At 37.3% G+C, this 22233-nt stretch overlaps 1 protein-coding gene across 1 annotated transcript in view; it reads right to left on the minus strand.

The window, feature by feature from the left end:
- LOC128806758 (translation initiation factor IF-2-like) overlaps positions 1-22233 on the minus strand; it is a 42901-nt gene that overhangs the window by 10187 nt on the left and 10481 nt on the right. Inside the window, exon 3 of the mRNA XM_053976607.1 lies at positions 6509-6683. Coding sequence (XP_053832582.1) covers positions 6509-6683 — 175 coding nt within the window. The remainder of the gene's footprint in view (positions 1-6508; positions 6684-22233) is intronic.

Raw genomic sequence — 22233 nt, forward strand, 5'->3', positions numbered from 1 at the left:
AATTCTTATTGAAAACAGTGATGAACACAGACAAAAGGATTTCAAATTTTACTCTCTATTCTGCTATTAAGTTAGAAGAGAAGAAAACTAGAAACTCAGGTGTCATATGAAAGAATTACAAACTTCAAGGAGGAATCTTTCACTACTTGAAGGTCAGGAAAATTCACCATCACAAAACTAGCTACATATTTTTTATAGACAAAAACTTGTGCATGCTCTGAACAATCAAATGAATAAATCTTATACAAGACATCTATGACACCTTCCTTGTATGTTTTAAGAAATTATTAAATCTTTCCAGCTAAGTCTCAAATGTTCAAAAATCTCAAATCTCCATAAAGTTTCTGATTATTTTTTAGGTATGTATCAAAGCCACAAGCTAGAGTGGAATAAAATTGTTCATTAATTCTTCACTTTTAAAGATGGCAGAAAATTACATAGGAAAATAGCCATCATTAAGGATCAATCACTAATGGGCAAGAACTTGATTTAAAGAAAAGCAGAATAAGCTAATTAGAGGAAAAAAATATTATAGAGGAGACTTCTGGAAACTGAGTAAATTGTAGTCAATAGATTCAATCATCCTTTTGTGAGTAAGTGCAGAAACCTCTAATCCTGAAAACTTTCTACTGTAGATAAAAATCCAGCCGGGGAAATTGAAGAAGTACCAAATAACTTTGAAGAACACTTTTTCTCTGCCTTCAGCATATGTGAAAAATATTCAAAATGGTGTTTTAGAAGAAAAGCTTTGAAAAAAGCACAGATAAAGAAAATTTATTGTGCATGCTGGGGCTATAGGGCATTTATCATAGAGAAGCTGGCTGAATTCTGCCTAGAGTAACAGCAGAACTTGCTGAAAAACAAATACAGGCCAATATCAAGTTAAAAACTGCTGAAAGGATAACACGTGCGACTAATCATGAAGACTTGAAGAATTAGGATATATAATTTGAAAACATACAGGTGACAATCACTTAACACACAGTAGGCTCCACCACTGCAAGTAAAATGAAGAATGATATTGCAAGTAGAATGAAGAATGGCAAAGAATTCAAACAAGCTAACAAGTTTTACTTCCCGTTCCTTTAAAACTGCCACTGCAGATAGTTTAAAATAAAAATTGAAAAGTACCACACCTCATCATGTCTAGGAAAACACCCAAATTCTAACCAAAATAAGTCAGCAGTTTTGCAGGGCTCAACACTTTTTGAAATACAGAGAAGACATCAGCTCTCCATCCACAAAAGTCTATCAACAACAACACCAAAAAAAAAAACCAAAAAAACTCCCAAAAAACCAAAAAAAAAAGCAAAAAAAAAACCCCAAAAAAATTCCAAAGAAAATCAGAACATGTGCATGTTTCTCTTTCTCTAGAAAGAAAAGACTGATCATATATGGAGAAAAAAAAAAAGAAAAGCTAGCATTGTCAAATTTTCAGATACATGAAATTTTTTCAATGTTTCTTCCAAAAAGCTTGTGCTCCTTTGCTTTATATCCATAGGGAAAAGAAAAAGTCTACCTAGAGAGCAATAAGGCTGTATTTATAGAGAAAGGCAATGTGGCTTTTAAGCATACAATCCCAGATAAGCCTGTTCTCACAACACAAAGCTGTGTGCTCAGCAGGTAACTTCTGCTGCTAACAACTGTTTTGTACTTAATTAACACACACAATATTGCACTGAAGAGAAGATTCTTCACATCCATCCTTCCCTTTCTCCCTTAGACTCACTTGTTTTAGATGGAGTTTTTCTTAATTCTGTCTTTCCAGAGATCACTGACAACACAAATTTGAGAAATACCACACTTTTAAGTCCTTTGTTTCAATTGTTAATCCATGCAAATATACACATGGCATAAAAAGAACAAACATGAGATTTTCTTCAACCATGACACTCATCAATTTTTCCATGCAAAGTTTATTTCTAAAGTAGGCAATATCCATATTTTGGGTTCTACACTGAAAAGGTGAACAAGAAGAAAAGAACAGATAAAAAGCTAAAAATTCAGAATAATAAATGCGGAGTTTTGGAAATCCTTTAGAACTTGAGAACATTTTCAAGACTGGACAAGGCAAGAAGAAACTGATAGGGAGAAGTTGTTGGGAGAGTTTTCAAGCAGACTGATATTGCAATGGCTCTTCTTCATGACTAGAATCCTGGATCTTTGTCCATGTGGAATCTCGGTCTTAAGCACTGGTACTGGTATCTCCACAGGAACTGAGCCTAAACTCTAGAATTCAGACTTCAGGTGAGCTACGCTGACCTGCGTTGCCTGACTATAGAGATCCTGGGGGGCATTTTCCTGGTTTAGGGAGACACAAGAAGCTTCCCTCAAAAAGCTGTTAGACCCCATTTGCTCCTTTTCCTCTTCCTATGTCTGTTCCTATGTCCCTGAGGCACTCCCTCCCCATTCCCTGATCGGCCCTCACCTTTGTACTGTCCTGAGACCAGGTTCACCCCTGGACAGGGTAGTTAGAGCTGAGGCGTGTGTGTGCTGGGAGAGCTTTGAACAGCTCACCACGTGGCTGAATTAAACATCTGAGGATACCGTGCAAAGGCCCTTTCTGCTTCTTTACCCCGAACTTGACTTGTAGCAGTCCAGGCTGCTACACCTGACACCACAAGAGAATTCACAGAGGTATCAGTACTGGCCATTTTGAGCAAAGACTGGTTTCACACTGAGACATTCTCACCACAGAGTTCTACTCTCCCTTTCCTTTTCAGTGCTTTTATCCCTTTGCTGTTCAAGCAAGCAAACTATCCCTAACTTGACCAAGTCAAGTCCCTGCAAGAAAACACCCTTCCCACCCCACTGCTCTTATACCTGCATCTCCTAGTTTGCTACCATACCAACACAAATTAAGCTAACAGGTAATGTAGAGACAGGATGGAAAATGATCTCCTACTGCTGGACTCAACACTGTAAAATAAGACAAGGAGAAAGTGACAGAAGAACTCACCTATCTAAGAAATATAAAGCAGCCCATATCATTCAAAAAGTCTGGGGTGCTCAGTATCCACCCATCCAATAAATATGTATCTGTAACCATAAAAGTGGATAAATATGGGCCAAATCACAGAGATTTTAATTGATCATGCACATACGTCTTCCCATCTTTCAACTTCATTGAAAAATAAATATAAACTTTACATTCAAGTTTACATTTGGTCAAAAGCAGCACTGTGGAGAAGATAAATTGAGTTCCACAGAAATAAAAGTCCTATTTTGTTAATGGCTTCAAAAATCTGCCCTTTTTTTAAAAAAAGAGAACAAATTGATCATGCTTTGAGCTCATTTATGGGAGAAAATGCTAGAAAAACAAAAATCAATTAAAGAAAATAGTTTTCACTTAGGCCATGGAAATTATTTAAACAAGGTCATTTTCAAAAGAAAATGCTACATTTTCATTATTCTGTAATAAATGCTTTTCAAACATTGCTGCATTTTATTTCTTGAATATTTCTTTTTGTTTCTTAAATATTTCTTAGGAAAAAAAATGGCAGATTCTCTCAGACATTAAATTTCAAGAGTATACTCTTAAAGTTAGTGATTCCAAAACATGTTTTTCATCTGGCCTAACTTTTATCCTAGTTTGATAAATTTAAATAAAATCACGATAATGCATCAATAAGGTAAAAAAGTAAATAAAATTTAGAATTTTTTTATTTGTTGTGCTGTACAGCAGTCCAGAGAAATCTGAAGAGTGGGATATGCAATTTGAGGCAGAAAGATTATTTTGTGGAAGAGTTCACTTGTTTCCCCAGTTACCTATAAGTGTGATGATAACAATTTTCTGCACAGTTGCATAGGGAAAACAATCAGCAGAACATTCAGGAAGGCAGGTATGCATCACACATCAGTAAAGTACTTAAATTTCTTCAAATACTTTGGTGCTTATTACTTTGCTTTTTTTTTCCCCTCCAGAAACTGTCAAGCACTTCATGAAAAAACAGCTAGTGTATTTAATTTGACATCAAATTATTTTTGAAGGTATAAAGCTTGTAGCAACTTGAGCTGTTTTACAATTCAAAATTAATTCCTGACTAGAAGCCAAGAGACAAATAGGTCACCATAAAAAAGGTCAATCTGTCAGACAATATTAAAGAAAGGAATGTGATGGAACTGTTTTGGAAATTCAACTATATATTAATTGAAAATCAAGGAATTTGAGAAATAAAATCACTGCTAAAATTTAAATTAAATCAGAGATCAGATATTTTTTAAAACATCTTCTAAAATTCTGTGCTCCCAGACATTTAATATTACTCTTCAATACCTTTTCTGAAAGATTTTCAACTTCTCTGAAAGCTCTAGAATCTTTACAAGGAGAGAGAGTAGACATGCCTTAGAAGCCAGACCATGGTTAAAGATTTACCAGCACACTATTACTGTGTAAGTAGCTGCTACTCCAACCAGCCAGCCTTCTACTCTGCCAGCAAAAATCTACACAGCAATGAAGAAACTTAATCAGAGAACTGACACAACTGAAAAATAACCAAGAACAACTGTGTTTATTCAGCCACATCAGTCTCTCAGTGCAGACTCAGACCAATTGGGTATTCTCCCCAAAAGAAGTTATTTCTCCTCAAATCTGTGATCTCATTAAACTCAACAGTAGTCAGCAAGCACAGAAAAGGTGATTAGGCTACCATGAAAAAAAAAAAAACATCAGTGAAGATACCACTTCAGTGGCCAAAAGACGTAAACCCAGAAGAAAAAATTTTTCTCTACTTTTTTCTACCCTAGATTTTTTTTTCTTATCAACCTTTACTACTAAAGAGTATTAGGTAGTAATTTTGAATATATTTTTTCCTCTCCTCTAAACTGATACTTGTTCCAGTTATACCTTTGAAGGACTGAATTTAAGACTACATGTTAGATCTTCTGAAGTTGACTAGAAAAGGACCCACTCCAACATGAAACACACTTCTCCCATTTCACCATGCTGAACCTGAACTTCAGAATTGGACCCAAAGTGTTCTTCAGAACTCAGTCTGTGAAAACTAACCTATGAAAACTGCTAATAGGTTACAGGGAAGAAAAAAATCGGGATGAAAAATTTGCAAAAAATGTCAATACCAATGATTCCAAGTGCAGGACACCATTTAACACACTAAATACAATTGCACTGGTTAAACTTTTCTGCCAAAGGAAATGTTCCTGTCATGCCACATCTTTGCCTGTCCATCCCATTAAACTTTGGTTCTCCATCTTGCTTCAATCAAGCTTAAAAAAAGCGTAGGAGATGCACACAGAGAGGAGGCTTCACGAATACTCAGTTGTTAAACACCTCACTGCACAGCCAATGACTACACAGTGGTCGTTTAATACATCATCCTTTGACAAGGATGCTTTAAGGGTACTGTGTTTGTTGTAGAAACACAGAAAATAAAACTCAGGCCTTCTTAGGTCATCTGGATGGAAAGTTGATCTGAATTCCAGTTCACTGGACTAAATAACTCTTTTCAAGATCTACTGAGAGGGTAAAGGTGAATTTAGGAAAACTAATAACAAGGTCCTTTATCCACTTGGATACTATGCTTCCCAATACTCAGAGAGAACCACAATAACAGTTTAATTAGGTCTGCACTAATATCTAACGGGATTCTTACGGAAACTTGTTTAATAGCTGCAGACAACTGAACTGGCCCAACAGGATGCTGAAGGAACAGTAAAATATGGAAATATGCATGCAGACTATTGACCCTGACTGGATTCCAGGTGTCCCATCCCTCCTCAGCTGGACAAGGGAAAGAAAATATAATAAAGGGTTTGTGAGTCAAGATAGAGGCAGGGAGAAATCTCTCACTATCACAGGCAAAACAGACTCAAGGTGAGGAAACAAGTTCAGTTTATTACCAATCAAATCAGAGTAGGATGAGAAATAAAACCAAATCTTTAAAACACTTTCCTCATGCCCCTCCCATCTTCCCAGGCTCAACTTCTCTCCTAGTTTTCTCAACCTTTTCCTCCCCCTAACAGCACAGGGGAACAGGGAATGAGGGTTAAAGTCAGTTCATCACATCCTGGCTCTGCCTCTCCTTCCTCCACAGAGGGAGGATTACTCACACTTCTCCCATGCTCCCACAGGAAGAAACCCTTGACAAACTTCTCCAACCTGAGTCCTTCCCATGAGCTGCAGTTCTTCATGAACTGCTCCAGCATGGCTCCCTTCCACAGGGTGCAGTCCTTCAGGAACACACTGGTCTAGCATGGGTTTCCTATACAGTACCCCAGAGACTCTAGCACTGTAAGTGATGGGCTCAGCCTTGGCCAGTGGCAGGTCCCTCTGGGAGATGGCTGGCATTGGTTCCATTGGACACAGGGGAAGTTTCTAGCAGCTTCTCAGAGAAGATGCCTCTAAGTCAGTCACTAGCAAAACCTTGCCACACAAACCCAGTACGATCCACTGACAAAGCACACATGCAGGCATTTGCTCTGAAACACACCCAAAGCAGACAGACCTGACCAAAGCATCAAAAATTCCTAGAACACATTTTGTACTCACCTCCTCTGCAGATTTACAGCCATCTGGATGGTCCACTAGCACTGGTGGCAAAATCCTGACACATTGCTGTAGAGCACCTGTGGCAGGAACCATACAGCAGCGGACTGGACTAGGCCATTCCAACATGAACGTGGAAGCAAAAGAGGTATTCCACCAGAAAGGTCTTAAGGCTGTCCTAGAGGAAAAACAGAAATTCAGATAAGTTCCTAGCTCAGCTCTGGCAGAGCTTGAGGTGCAAGGGGAAGAAAGTTTCCCATTTAAGATTTCAAAATCTAAAATCCCATGCAAGGGAGAAGGAGTCAAAGGCTGTTTCTAAAAAGAGGCAGTGAACTGTGCTTGTGAGGAAAACAACATATGCTGGGAAGAGTGGAGAGGTGGAACAAGTCATCAACATTTTTTAGCCTTCCAGATGATATTTTTTAAGTGGGAGGACTGCCTGTCCTCCCAAATAAGCTGTTATCTATTTTTGAGTTCTATATATGTCGTTCTCTATCCAATCATGAATACTTAGCACAACAAACTATGAATTGTTCTCAATACGGTAAGAGAACAGCCTCCTCAAAAAACAGCACACATTCACATGAGCAGCTCCCTAGATGATCACTCTTTTGGACTAAATCTGCCTATACATATTCTAGTTTATAGATGTAGGGGTTTTTGCATTCTTTCATCTCTCGCCCACAAGTTAAACATTAGCATTTATAATGACAGCTTTTGGAAAAAAAAGGTGTTATTACAGTAACACAGACTTGACGCTTAAGAAGCAACATTTTTTCACTTCTAGAAAAAAAAAGTGACACCTGAAAAATGATGCCTGAGCCTTTCCAAGTCTTATCCATTAAAACTGTAGCAATACTGAATGAATTCCTTCAAATCTCTGCCTCTGCCCAGTTAACACAGCAATGTCTGAAGGAAATTCTAAACAGCTGAAAACTAAAGAATGTGTCTTAACATTCAAGAGAGATTTGTTCAATTTTTAATGTAGTTGAAATTTGTCTACACTTAGGTAATATTTCCTGTACATTATTCAAGCATGTATCTTGCACTTGCCATATTACATCTGAACCTACTAAGCTAGTCAAATTTCTTGCTTAGCCTGTTTAAACTGTTACCTCTAGGTATCTGTCCAGGTAAAAAACTTTGTACAAAGGAGGAAAAAAAAAAGTTGCTGATACTATGGTAATACAACAGTATGGAGAAAGCATATGGTAAGGAAGACTAAGATTGGCAGTGATAGAAAAGGTGTTTTGTCAGCCACCTAATTATTAATTGTTATCCCAATAGTGAAGCAGATAAAATTAGTGTAATACTTGGCAGTTTCCTTTTTTTTGCATACCAAAGTAGAAGGGGAAAATGTCTTGGCTTAAAGTCTGATTATTAATAGAACTGGCTAAAGATCTCCTTGAAATGATACCAATTTTTATCAAATCTGAAAAAAATAGGAAAATTTCAAAGGGCCAGAAAAATATGATCCAGTACAGATTCAGCAGGAAACGTAACATAAATCATGTTGTTTATTTTCTGAACATGTTAATATAGGAGCTCATGACATCATTCTGAAGAGATCCAACCTCCTTTATCAAAGCCAATTAGCTGTTGCCTTCAAGAGGTTAAACAGATTTCCATTATATATCTGACTAGGCTCCACACACTGCACTGTAACATGCAATAGACACACACAAAAATATGAGTGTTGGTTATGTTAAATTAGCCTTTCATCTAGCACTTTTCTTCACTGAAACTCAGGTGCCTTACAGAGGTGGGTGGAGAGCATGATCCATTTTTACCCATGGGGCAACAGGTCTATTACTGGCCAAGTGGTTAGCAAGTCTGGGAGCAAATTTTCTTCTATCTGCTCTAAAGTTTATACTGAAGTATCTCTCTCTACATCTGTCTGGTTAGATGAAGATCCTTACTGTAGTGATTTTGCTAATTTATGTATTTTTTCAAAGGACCCTAAGATTCAGGCTCTTTGTTCAGTACTGTCCAGACACTGACTAGAAGTAGTCCTTATAAAACACAAAACCAAAAGCCAAACAGTGAGAGGAGGACACACAGGGAATGGCCCACGTTACCTTTAGTAAGCAAGGCACAGCTACCAAGGGCAGATGTTCACTTATTTGTAGTGAGCTTCCAAACACTTAAAAGCTTATTATTTCCCTTGATCTTTTTTTTGGGTTACAAAAATGCCAATTCAATCATTCCTTCTGCACATAGCACCTTTTCTAAATCATCAGTCATTACGCTCCTGAGGCAAATTAAGTGTGCCTACATCTTTCTTAAAGTACAATGGCCAAAACAGATACAGTACTTGAATTTCACAATACAAAACAAAGCAAAAGGTTCAACTCCACATCCTCCAGATTATACCACCAATTAGTCATGCCAATACATACACACACCTCTTCTTTGTCAACCATACTGCAGTGCCGGCTCTTATTTTATAATCCATGGTGAGGAACGGGGTGGCAGGGGAACTTAACAGCTGTTCTCCATATTTTATTTTGATATAATATAAAGCATTCAACTTATTCTTCTAAATCAAATCTTATTCTCCCAGACCACCTTTCCAACATTTAAGATTTTTCTGAATTGCCATCCCATCTCTGTGTAAATTCATTTATTCCCAAATATGTCTTTAGATTTCATAACCATATGCCAATTAGCCAGTATGAACAAGAAGAGTTAGCTGAAGCAATTTTACAAAATCCCATATAATATGCTTTCCTTGCTGAAAGAGAACTACTGAGAAACCTCTGGCTACTGTTAACCTAATGAGTTTACACACATCCTAAAATAGCTTTTTTTATCTAGGTCGTATTTCCTTAGTTTGCTCTGTAACAGTATCACATGTGGCTTTCTCCAGTCCACAAGCTTCCTGTTAGAGAGGATATTACATTGCCTTGATTATGCATTTCTGATCATCACAGCAACATAGAATGGTTTGGGTTGGAAGGAACCTTAAAGACCATTCACTTCCAACCCCTCACCATCTTCCACCAGAACAGGTTGCTGAAGCTCCAGCCAATCTGGCCTTGAATACTTCCAGGGACTGGGCATCCATAACATCTCTAGGCAGCCTGTTCTCATGCCTCACCACCCCCATAATAAAGTTATTTTTATATCTAATCTGTATCTACCCTCTTTCAGTTTAAAGCCAATACCCATTGTCCTATAATTATCTGTCCTTGTAAAAAGTCCCTCCTCAGCTCTCTTTCAGCTCCCTTTAGGTACTGGAAGGTCTAAGGTCTCCCTGGAGCCCTCTCTTCTCCAGGCAGAACAGCCCCAGATCTCTCAGCCTGTCTGCACAGGAGACACGCTCCAGCCATCTGATCATCTTGGTGTCCCTCTTCTGGACTCACTCCAGCAGATGGGGGGTCACCAGAGCAGAGCAGAGGGGCAGAATCCCCCACCCCCTTGCCCTGCTGCCCACGCTGCTCTGTATGCAGCCCAGGGCATGCTCATCCTTCTAGGCTGTGAGTGCACATCTCTAGGTCATGTTGAGCTTCTCATCCACTAACAAAACCAATCCTCACCCTACTTGTATTTGTATCCCAGGCCAATTCCCCGTCCCCCCACCTCCTGCTTATATATAGGGCATGGAATAACCCTTTGGCCAGTTTGGGTCAGCTGAACCGGCCATGCTCCCTCCCAGCTTTTTGCACATCCCCTCACCGTCAAGAGCATGAGACACTAAAAATTCCTTGCCTTGGAGTAAGTTCTACTTAGCAACATCTAAAACATCAGTGTGTTATCAACATAATTCTCATACTGAATCCAAAACACAACTCTGTACCAGCTACTAAGAAGAAAATTAAATCTATCACAGCCAAAACCGGCACATCACTTAAAAATGAAGAAACATTTATTTGAAACTTATTTAAACCTAAACAAACTTTAGCCAGTCAATCTAAAATGCTGACCAGATTCACAACCATGTTTGTAGAGTGCCAAATATAACTGTTTCATATTCAAGCAAGTGGCTAAACTGAATAGTCTCAATATTTGCATTCCTATTATGCAGAGAACTTTCTTCTGATACATTTAATGTTTAAAACAGCAACAATCATGCAGAGCTATCTATGCCCAATGAAAAAGCTATCCCTACTTGTCACACTCAACTTACCACTTTCACCTCTTCCTAACTATAACATAGACTGACTGTATGATTTTTTAGCCACCTTTCTCATCTGTGCAGTCAATTTCTTTTGTATTCAGTGAAAAACCTCCCCACACATACAAAGTCATGCATGTGTCATAAAATATGGAGCCAACTCCATTGCATCAACTTTTTTTTCTACTAACTCATTACAGTGGTATGACCCTGCACAAGGTCAGAAAAATCAGGGCAAGAGACTGAACAGAAAAACATTAAATTATTAGGGTGCCATTAAACATTGAAGAAAACAAATTTGTAACACTGAGAAAACCACATTGTCTTCCTGTTATTCCTGAAGTAACCAAAAATACATAAAAAACCCCAGAGTGTACAACAAAACAACCACAGTTTTGTTTCGTAAGTCTCCATGGCTTTATCTTATACAGAAAGACAGCAAGGGGGGGAAAAAATCATTTGAGTAAATCTTTCTTAAGGGAGACAATCCAAAGATTTTTTTTTCCCCTGCATGCACTTTGTCTCAAAAAAAAAACAAAAAGATTCATAGGCATAATTTATAATAGAAGCAGCAAAACTATAAAGACAGGTATTATGTTTAACAGCTGTTAAGTACACACTGCTATCGTATTATCTCACCAAAACTTAGGAAAAAACTGTCAAGGTAACAGTTGCTTTGATCAGACTGACATCTAAAGTGCATGTCATTGCTTTTCTTGGCCTTCACTAACAGGTTGTTCATCAGCCAAGCAATGATTCTGGCACACACAGCCATGCAAACAATGCAGTAGCACCTTCTCACAGGCCTCCTGCTGCCCCTGGGGACAGGGACTCAAAGCAGCACAAGCCGACACAAGCAGTGTACGAAAGGCACCAAGAGTGATTGGACCCACAGAGGTATTTTGAAGTAAGTATGATTTTTAGAAGTCAACTGTAAAATGCACCCCCAACTTGTACCCCCAAATCAAGACTACTGAAAAGTCCATTTTCATGTTGCTTGAGAGCACTACTCTGACAGTCTACTGCTCTCACCAGTGAAGTGTCTACTGTCATATTCAGCATCGTTACTAAATCCCTTTGGACTGTAAAAAATAGCTTTTTCATAATTTAAACCACCTACACAGAATTGTTCAACTCACCCCCCCCCCCAAAAAAAAAAAAAAAAAAAAAAAAAAGAGAAAAAAAAGCTATCTTTCATAACCTCACAATTGCTCTCCAGAAAGACAAAATCCCAAATTATTCAAAAATCATGAGAAGCGCTGCAGGTTTGTAAAAATGATAGAAATCTTTCTTAATTATCATGATTCAAAAACATTAGTAAGGCAATCAGCAAAGCCAGTTTATTTTGATAGCATTAACTTACATCAGCTCTAAGTAGGAGCACAGAACATCAATGCAGACATGTTTGCCTCCAGTGGGACTATCAACAAAGAGTTGTGTGTTGACTGCTGTGAGCTGGCAGACACCCTCTGCACCTTCTCTTCAGCCACCAGGAAACACTACCCTCATTGTTTCACAAGTATGCAAAGCAACCAGCACTGGTGTGTATGGAGGATGTGAGCCACAGTGAAAAATGCATTAGACACCTCTCAGCTCCTTCAACTGACAAAACATTCACTATGAAGGAATACAGAAGCCAAGAAAAATTAATGTTTGTGTCAACAAAATATTTTTGTTTGCATTGTTTGTTTATAAAGAGTGGGTAGCGTAGTTTCCCAGTAATGTTTCCATTGCAATAGGCTATGAAAACATAAAGACTGAGCTGTACTTTGCTCCAGAAATTCCACTTTCCTATACAATTTCAACTGCAGTCTAGACCCCTCACCCCTTGCTGGGAAGAGCTCAGGTGGGACCAGCAGCAGATGCACATCCCTGACACTGCAGCCAACACATTTCCTGTGTAAAGAGCACTGACTTTGGACCTCACATGAAACTCTTCACCACAAGTCACAAGCTCAGGAGACATCAGATGGTTATCACTCACTCTAACTGATCAAGTCATCTTCCTCAAAAAACACGAGTATGGCAGCAGCCTCAGACCAGGCAGGATCACCAGCCCCTCCAGGGGACAAACCAGCAGTAACCCCAGCCATGTATGTATGTGCACAGCCATGTACACAATGTGAATTTCTTCACTTAGTTCTTATAAACGTAGCTCAGTTTCCATTTTCAGAATACTGCTCTTTGCTAGAAAAGGTTTACATAATATTAACGAGGGCCCCTTCAGCTGAGAAACATGGGGCTTTAACATTTTCTAGTCTTCCCCAACGCATGAGAAAAGACTAAATGTTTCTAGACCTACTGAGTTAAAACATCCTATTTAATAATGAATGCAAAATAGCTAAATACATAACTACATTAAAATCAATGACAGCTGCCCTCATAAATTTTACATCCTGTAAAATTGCATGCCCTATGATCAATGTTTTTTTTCAACAGCACGCAGAGGGCTCCAGGAGAGCTGCCTGCTTTATTCTAGGTTTAATATTCAAATGAATAATCTGTTACCTCTCTTTCTCTGATCTGATGCAAACACCCAGACAGTAGTAAAGCTTACAGGTGTGGATCGCACGGGAGAACGGGGTTTAGGGGGAAAAAAAATGTATATGAGTAATTTTATTAATTTCCACTGATAATTACTAATGGAACTACAGAGTGAAATAACTACAAATATTTCCCATTACCTCAGAGATGATCAGAGGGATCCAAAGTGACAGACATTCAAATATACAGTCTTAATGGTGCTTAAAAGACCACAACCTCTGCCTTCCATGGGCCAAGAAATCAGTTTTCAAGTGTTAACAACTGCAGGATAATAAAGTTACAGCAACTCTATATTGTATGTAGAGAAAGAGAACTGAATTGCTCTACTTCTAATCAAAGGCTTAGATTTTTTTGAGTTCACACACACAGAGTACTATAGCAGGAATGATAGCACATTACTTAGAGTGAGAAAAGTGGGAGGGGTAGGTAACTAAGCAAGATCCTAAGATTTGCCATTCACAAGAGGCAGTACTTGAAATAAATCAACCAGTAAATTTGCAAAAGCAAATGTCACATTTACACAATGCTTCTCAACATTTACAAAGGGCATCAATGATATTAATATTTTCTCACAAAGATAATAAACAAAGTGCTAAGTGGTAGAAAATCCCCAAAGTAAAACCACTGCTCCACACATCTAATTATGTCTCTTTGGACACTGAGAAATCATTTCTTGCAGCACTCTGGCATGAGACAGACCACTGTCTATTCAGCTCTATAACTTCATTGCAAAAGAAATATAAATATTGGAGTTCTAAATTAAAACATTTGTGGCTGTATACAAAGCTAAAAAAGGCTGTTTATATATTTACCAACTTAGGAACCAAATGAAACTATAAAAAACCCCTCACAAATCTAACAGGAAGTATTTTCTTGCACTATGTAATTAGCACTTGTTAATCAAAGAGGAAAATGAAAAAATTGTATTCTTGTCCACAAGCTTTTACTAAGTCTTATATCATCACATATTACAGTATTAGCCCCCAGTAAGTAACTGAAATCTTAGAGACAGCTGTTTAAGAGGTGAACAAGCATATCATAACTCCAAAGTACAAAATAACACATTGCTTATTAAGAGGACTTTAACTCAGAGAACTGATAAGTTTACAGCACACAGAAGTAAACCTTTAGAAAAAGTTACCCTAGGGCACAGAAGTAATAGAGACAACCTCCTCTAGGGAAAAAAAAGAAAAAAAAAAAAAAAAAAAAAGTCTGGCCTAGGGACTCAGTCCTTTGAAAATATTAATGTTCTATTTGAAAACAAAATTTTGTGGTGAGGGAAATAAATAGTGAAGAGGGAATGGTTTTCTGCCTTCTGCCAGATTTAAAGCTTTTCAGTAAGACTGTCTGTCAGTGTCAACAGGAGAAAACATACCCAAACCAACAAACTGCTTGGCTGAGCATATGTCTTCATGCACAAATACTAACCCTCCCACAGAAATTCTAGTTTCGGATATATGCATCTGCCTCCAGGCAAAGCTCTGCTGCTTGCAACAGTATTTGAAATTTGGCTGAGCTGACAAATGACTATCATTTCTCACTTGCAAGAGTAGCAAGATCACTTTAAACAACAGCAGCAACAAAATATTCCATTCTTCTAAGGAAAATAAAGAAGGCAAACATTTTCTGGCTTCAGGTGAGATAAAGGTCCCTAATTCAGGAAGTTTTGTTTACCATGGAGGAACACAGGAAACATTACGCTATCAAGTTCCCAAAACAATGGATTCAGTTAGTAATACAGACCCCGATTTTTTTCTTGCCCCTTTTTTGTAGTCAGTAACTACTTTCAGGTAGTTGAAACAGAATTCTGAGAGCCATTAACACTGTCAAAACAAGGATGAGGAAACTGCGACAATAACCCAATGAATTAGCTTTTCTAAAAAAAGCACTGCTGTTTTAATGCACCCTTTGGCAATGCAGCAATCCAGCCCACAGTTTCCCAAATCATGCTGCAAACCTTCAGGTTTCTTCCTAGAAATATCCCATTTCATTTGATTTACTAATTGCTGAGTCAGTCAGCTGCTTGCAGCATCTTTCTTTTTATAAGCACAAACCCAAAAGATACTTCAGCATGCAGGAAGCAAGGTATGCAGTTTACATATACATCATGCTTGAAATAAGTGGAAAAAAAAAAAAAAGTCAAGAATGCTGAAAATCAGCACTGCAGCTCAAGGACTGCATAAAACACCCCTGGTCCCTAAGCACTTGCTCTATCCCCACATTCTGACAACATTACAGTCACAGATTCAGAGCTAATTCAGCACAGAAATAAACTGCAATCGAGAAATTTTTGCAATCTATTTCACAATACTTGCCTAAGGAAGGGAAAGAATTTCCAGGAAAAGACTTTATTCAGCAGAATGAGCAAACACATGAAGCTAACAACGTAAGTTTTGAATTTTGAGAGTTGCCACTGTTCTTACACTAAATCTCAATGTGCCTATTATTTAGTAATTATATCTTCTATTTTGTCCAATTCTGTAGTGTTTTTCAGTTACTCTTTATCAGTTTTCCACCTCAATTTTACTAGCTCCTTAGCAGCTGGGCCACAAACATTGTTAATTACATAATAGCATCATGAGGAAAGGATTATTAATCTGATATTTGGCAGAATGCTTCAGGGAATGAGAAACTTTCATTACTGGAAATCTCCACCAGTTATTCAGATGTGAATTTGACCATTTAGCATTTTCAATAACTGGAAAGACATGAGTTGCTTCCCTTAATACCTGACTGATTCAGGGTTGAGGAATAACTCTTGCTTGAATATTCCAGAAAGAGATGAAACAGACATCTTCTATATAGAGGCTCAGCCTAGTGTACATCAAAATCTAGGTAGCAATATGAAAACAAGCAGAATGTTGAAGTTTCTAATCAGCCCCTAAAACCAAAATTACTTAAGATAAAATAGTGCAACAAGCAGGCTAGGCTTCCACTATGCTGAAGGAGAGTCAGGATATTGAGAACTATGACTTACAGAAGAATAAAATCAGAACTTTTTATTTTATGAGTGGGTCTGCTATGCTATAGGACATGTCAGCATGCATCAAAATGAAAGAAGGTACCTTTTAGAAATACAGTTAAATGAAAAGCAATAAAAAAATTATCGTACTACTTTTGTTCAGTCAACACTGAATTCCTTTGGACACATGGGAAAAAATTTTGGAAGCACTATACTGTCTTAAACCACTTATCCCAAAATGTTTAGCTTGTCATGCAGCAAAGCAAGCAGGGAGCTCTCAATACTTCTGCCAACCTCATGACAGACCAAAGCAAAGCCTCCCAACTCATTCAGCTCTCAGCTCAACTGTTTGACAAAGTTATATGCTTTGCAAATGACTCCTCAACATTGGCTCAGGTGGAAAGTATCAACTAACATTTTTGTATAGGTTAGGAAATCTACTGTGCTATTTAAAGACTCAGATTCAACTCATCACTAGTAACTAAACTAGAGAAAGCAGTGCCAGCTAAAACAGCATTTCTAAAACCTTTCTCTGCAACTGAAAACCTCAGGCTTGCAAATTCCTCCCTGTGAGGCTCCCACCAAAACAGCAGATCCATTTCTCAAAATAACTGAGCTGGGTTTCCATGATGATAGACGAACATTTAGCTTCAAAATACTTGGATATAAAATTAAAAATCAACTTATAAGTAGTAGTTCAAGGGCTTCATCAGCTTCAAAAGAACAGTAAATGCTGAGAATGGGTATTTGCTTTGCAAGCTGAAGTGTTCTACAGACCAAGAATGCTCAAACCAGTGATTTGTCAGCATTGCTCTTAGATTCATAGCAAAAAGTATTGCACACTTCCAGAAAGCAAGTTCTAAATAAACTCTAAATAAAAATATGATGACTTAAATACGATCCTTTGAGCAAAAGCCTTATCAATCTTCCATATTAATGGGAAAATTACATACAGAATGGAAAATTAAATTTGAATTTCCAAACCATAATGACATTCTGCTAATTCATCAAGAATGGATATGGCAAAAAAGTTTGTAAAAGACTTGTAGTTCAATGTTATCTTCAGTACATGAATGCTAAAGAAAATTACAAGTATTTAAAGAACATGTACATCTAACTTCTTATATATGGTCCACGGTTTGGAATACCATGTAACTTTTTTGCTCAAGAGATATCATGTCTTATCCAAATACATATACTGTCTTTCCCACCTCCCCAATAATTATTCCAACACACCCCAGGACTATATTGGTGTGCTCCATGCTGTAAATGAAAGCAGAGAATGTGACTATTCTATATTTTACTGGGACATATAAACCCATCCCAGATCTTGCAAAGATCCCACAGGTATTTTCCTGGAAACTAAATCCTATGTCATGAGTAAATTTTGCCCTTGTCAGAGTCCAGCAGGGCAGGAAAGAAGAAGGTCAAACTGATTTTTTCCTATGTGAAATTGGCTGGACAGGCAAACCATGCTAGTCAGAACTTTTACCTGTCAATAGGTAAATTGTCCCCAGTCAACACTTTCACATTCCCCTCACAGTTCTGGATTTGCCATCTCTTTTAGTAATTACCTTGCTATACCTCTGTAACGTTACTATTTCACAGAAGAAATAGTGAAATATTATTTAACCATTGAAATATTTTGTTATCTTTTAGAGCAACATATTTTAATCTCTCTTGCCACCTTTTCTGTTCCCTTTTCCTACAGGTTTTATCTTGCCCAGTACCTATCTGCCATTATTTTGAGCTTCTGATGAACACCTGCCAAAGCCTCTAATTCTGACACAATGCAAACTACTTTTATCTGCTAAAAGATGCTTGGTAGCATCACTCATGCTGTCCAATCCCAATTCTCCTCAATCTCAAATATTTGCTCTTTGAGACAATCTACTTCTGTGATAGTTCTCCACAAAGCAATGTCTCATTATCAGATTTTTTTAGTTGTTTTTTTTTTTTTTTCTTTTTAAGCAGAGGCCTTTACAAGGTACATACTTACTGAAATAATTCCAGTACAGTTTTTCAATATTGTGACCCAGTGATTTACTTATAATGCTTTGAAAAGTATGACAGTGACCCATGAACATCACCAGAATGGCAGGAAATTTGAGTGTAGCAAATATGATGTTTTATATTACATGCAATTTGGAATTTTTTTGCTAACATGCAGAGTAATCCCTGTTAGAAAGACCAAGATAAACATATAATTCAGATACTATTACCAAGAGATCAAAAAATAGTTACAATGCACCTTAAGACAACCTATACTTTTTCTTAGGATTTAGTAATTTCAAGGCTTGAAGTAACCAACTCCTTTCACAACAACACTGGTTTGTGCCAAGGAAGTTGTTATTATATATTACATGTACAAAAAGTGGATAATTCATGTAAAAACTGCAATGAAAGTATAGGCGACAGCAATGTTAAAAATATGTCCATTCTTACACTAAAATTTCACTTTAGTAAGAGTCAAGTCTTTAAAATCATATCAGCTACTAGCATTCATTCAGAAAAGTCAAGAATATTGTCCATATTATTTGCAATATAAGAAGTCTTTCTTAATAGTTGCTATGACACTACAGTGTAGAAAACATGTCCACCAAAGAAACAAGGTCATAACTAAACATCCAACAACTGAATTTGAAAATTCCTGTATTAAATTTTTGAACTTCAGAAAGTTGTCTTATTAATGCTCTCATACCACTCTTCTGTGCAAGTAGCTGTCACAGTTAAGAAAGAAATCTCAAATTTCCCAATAAGAGCAAGGTACCCAGTTTAATTTTAGTGCAGGAAATATTAGCACAAAGACAGTAAAGTAAGATTCTTTCCTTCTTTTTCCTTATGCAATTCAGAAAGCAAATAACCTAGGTTATCACTCTCCTTAATTACATCAGCTTACATACTTTATATGTATGAACAATACATTAATCTTCTCATCTAATCTATAGTCTGCTCTCCTGTGCTCCTCTTTGGTTTTCTAACAGAGGAACAGGAGATGTCATACTTCCAAATAATCACTTTATCAGCTAATTGTCTATTCTACAAGCAGCTTTCAACTATTCCCATTAAGAATAAAAGATACAAAAATAACTCTTTCCATAAATTCAGACCAAACAGTTCCTAAGCAAACTGTGGAAATTTTGTTTCAGGGAGAAGAAATATGATCAACCATTCATTAATATAAGTAGAGCAGTTTAACTTTTACCACTATGCTCTTCTAATAAACTGCCCTGTAGCAGCAGCTGGATACTTTTTTTATAATTTAAAAGGACCAGCTGCGGTACCAGTCACAGCACACTGAAAAAAAAAAAAAAAAAAAAAAAAGACTGACAGAATGTTGACGCTTAGAAATAAATTATGGTCAATCTGCAAACAGATCTTGTTAAAACAATTTATCCTGCCTTGTAGAAAGCAGAACTTTTGGGTTTTTTCTCCCACAAAAAACAATAACCTCAGCACCTAGCTGCTGCTGCCCCTTACAAGCTCTCCTTTATTCCTCCACCTGCAAAATGTCCATTCCCCTCACAATACCAAGACATCTTCCCTTTGCCTCTTAATTACCAAATTGTCAATGGGTATCAGATGCTAGGGTTTGTTCCAAGGTTCAGGTATCCCATCTGGCCAGTCAAAAGCAAGACTCACTGCTGAACTGGCAGGCTGGAAAACAACAAGTAACTGTTGAGTTGCCTTTTTTCAATTTCCTCCAAAATTGTGTCAATTTAATATTTTGTGGAATTTTGCCCATCAGGTATTACTAAAAGCCATCTACAAATTGGAGCAGGAGGGTAGTGGGGCCAGAGGGTAAGAATGAGGGAGGGCTGAGGGTGAAGAGAGCAGGAGATCAAACTAGCTTGAAGAGGCAAGTCTTCCTCTCCAGCCAAAATTATTTTTCTTGCCTGACTGGGGCAATCTTCAAGTAAAAACACTATTAGCTTTTACAAAAAGGACTACCACATGTCAATGTCACCATACTTGACATATGATCAGAAAACAGGCAGACACACTGTGAGCAGGGAACAGAATCCCAGCCAGTGGTGGTACACCCAGGGAAATGCCCCTCCCATCACTTAAGTCTGGACATTTGATCCATACATATTGCAGCAAAACCAAAAGTTTTCAAGTTTTGTGTATTCACTTTTTGTGTATTAAAGTTTCATCCTTAACTTTCCTCTCTCTTGAAAGAGCAATTTAAAGAAAAAAAAAAAATTATACATCTTAAGTTTTCTTTTTGAAGCTGAACAGAAAACAGTATTTCCGCCATAAACCTTCATTTACCGTGGATAGATTTTCAGCCATATACAGAGTTTTAACACAGAAGTGTTTTAAAATTTCCCTAGTCTACACACAGTTGACTTCATAAGCTTGGAGGCTTTTCATTTATGTTCCTCCATAAACATTCAAGCTTTTACAAATTTTTTTGGCTTTTTACCCGTCCATCTGAAACAAATCCCTTCTGGAAAAGGAAGATAATTCTTCAACAAGTATGCTTAAGACTGGCTAAACTTCTCCAGTTCCAGCCACCACCAAAAGAGCTAAACTCCTTTCCTCAAAGCCTAAGACTTGGAAATGGAAATTTTAAACATAGCGTTTGCCAGTTGGGCCATTGTGATGATTTCCTCTTCAATAAGCCTGACCATAACTAGACTTCAATCTACTTCAAATACACCAGTCTTCCTTTTGCTCTTAAAGCCTTGTCTCTCTACCCTGACATATCCTAGTTTTACCTTTTATGTAACAGTTTAATAAATTGTTAAAACATGAAGAAAGTCATTAACTATTCAAACTACATTGAAATATCTTTAGTAAATTAAATTATGCTAATAACTCACATGTGAAGGAAAAAAAAAAAGATCTTACATCTTTTCTGGATACTCTCCAAGCACCAGTACAGTAAAATGAACATTTTCAGTTAGCTGACTTTGAGGTAATTTCCTTTTTTTTTTTTTTTAATTTAAATACTTGAGTTACACTACAAGTGATGATTTTCTGGAAAACACTGAGCTTCACTTTCAGACAGCCAGATCTCTAAGAAATGTGAAACCATGTATCAAAACCCCCATATTACTCTATCATTTTGACTTCCTTTGGATACGTTTCTCCACTCTCGTTCTTGAATCATTACCACATTCTTCTGAATAAAATTAATGATTCACACAACCACTCATCACATACCCAGACAAACGAAAGAAATAGAGAAATCACAAATCATGGAAACCTAAGGTGGTGTGCTACAACAATAACTGATATAAGCTGTTTTAAACTAACAATTAGCCAGCATTTTACAAGTGACAGATAAAGAAGCAAACAGTCTTTTAGAATAACGAGAAATTCCTCTTAAGTTTGCTCCATAGAAATATATCACACAGTTCATCTCTGCTGATGGAAGTGGTAGTGAATCATAATTTCATTTGCCTCTGCAGTAAAAGATGGTTTGGTTGTAAGAAAGTTGGTTTCAAATATTTTACAGCCGCAGAGTAGAAAATTCAGCTATGAAGACTGCAAGGTCAAACATTTGATTTGGAAATAAGTGCCTGATGTGCGTGGTATTAACTCTTCTACACACAAGTGGTCATAAAGGAAATTTGTTCACCTAGAAAATCATTCCATTGTGGATTCTTTGATTAAAAAGGCTCGTGATCCAAACTAGCAGATCACTGCAAACTAGTGACCACAATTCTACTGCAAATAACATGAGATATGCTATTAAAAAAAAACAAATAAAATGCATTGTTTTCCTGGCAGAAGGCAAGATGCTTTATGAAGTTTTCCATACAGAGGAAAGTGTGGTTAAAAAAGGAGCTCTTAGATGCCTCTCAAATATACATAATACTCGCAAAATATAGAGAAACTATTGTTTCAAGCTCTTAGAAGCTCCTACTGTGTTTGGGAAAGCACAATTAGGGGGGGAAAGAATGAATACTCATAATAGTCTAAAACTGCATAAGAAAGCTTTGATATGATCCAAAGCAAGAAAATTACATATTGTTGTACTTTCATGAAGCAGATCCCAGCTGAGATTGGGTCAATTGGTTTCTTGCACACAGCAGATTTCAAGCATTAACTGCTTGCAGAAGAGTGATTAGTTTTCCTGGACATGGAAAGACA

Source organism: Vidua macroura, chromosome 1 (genome assembly GCF_024509145.1).
Source record: "Vidua macroura isolate BioBank_ID:100142 chromosome 1, ASM2450914v1, whole genome shotgun sequence".
NCBI lineage: Eukaryota > Metazoa > Chordata > Aves > Passeriformes > Viduidae > Vidua > Vidua macroura.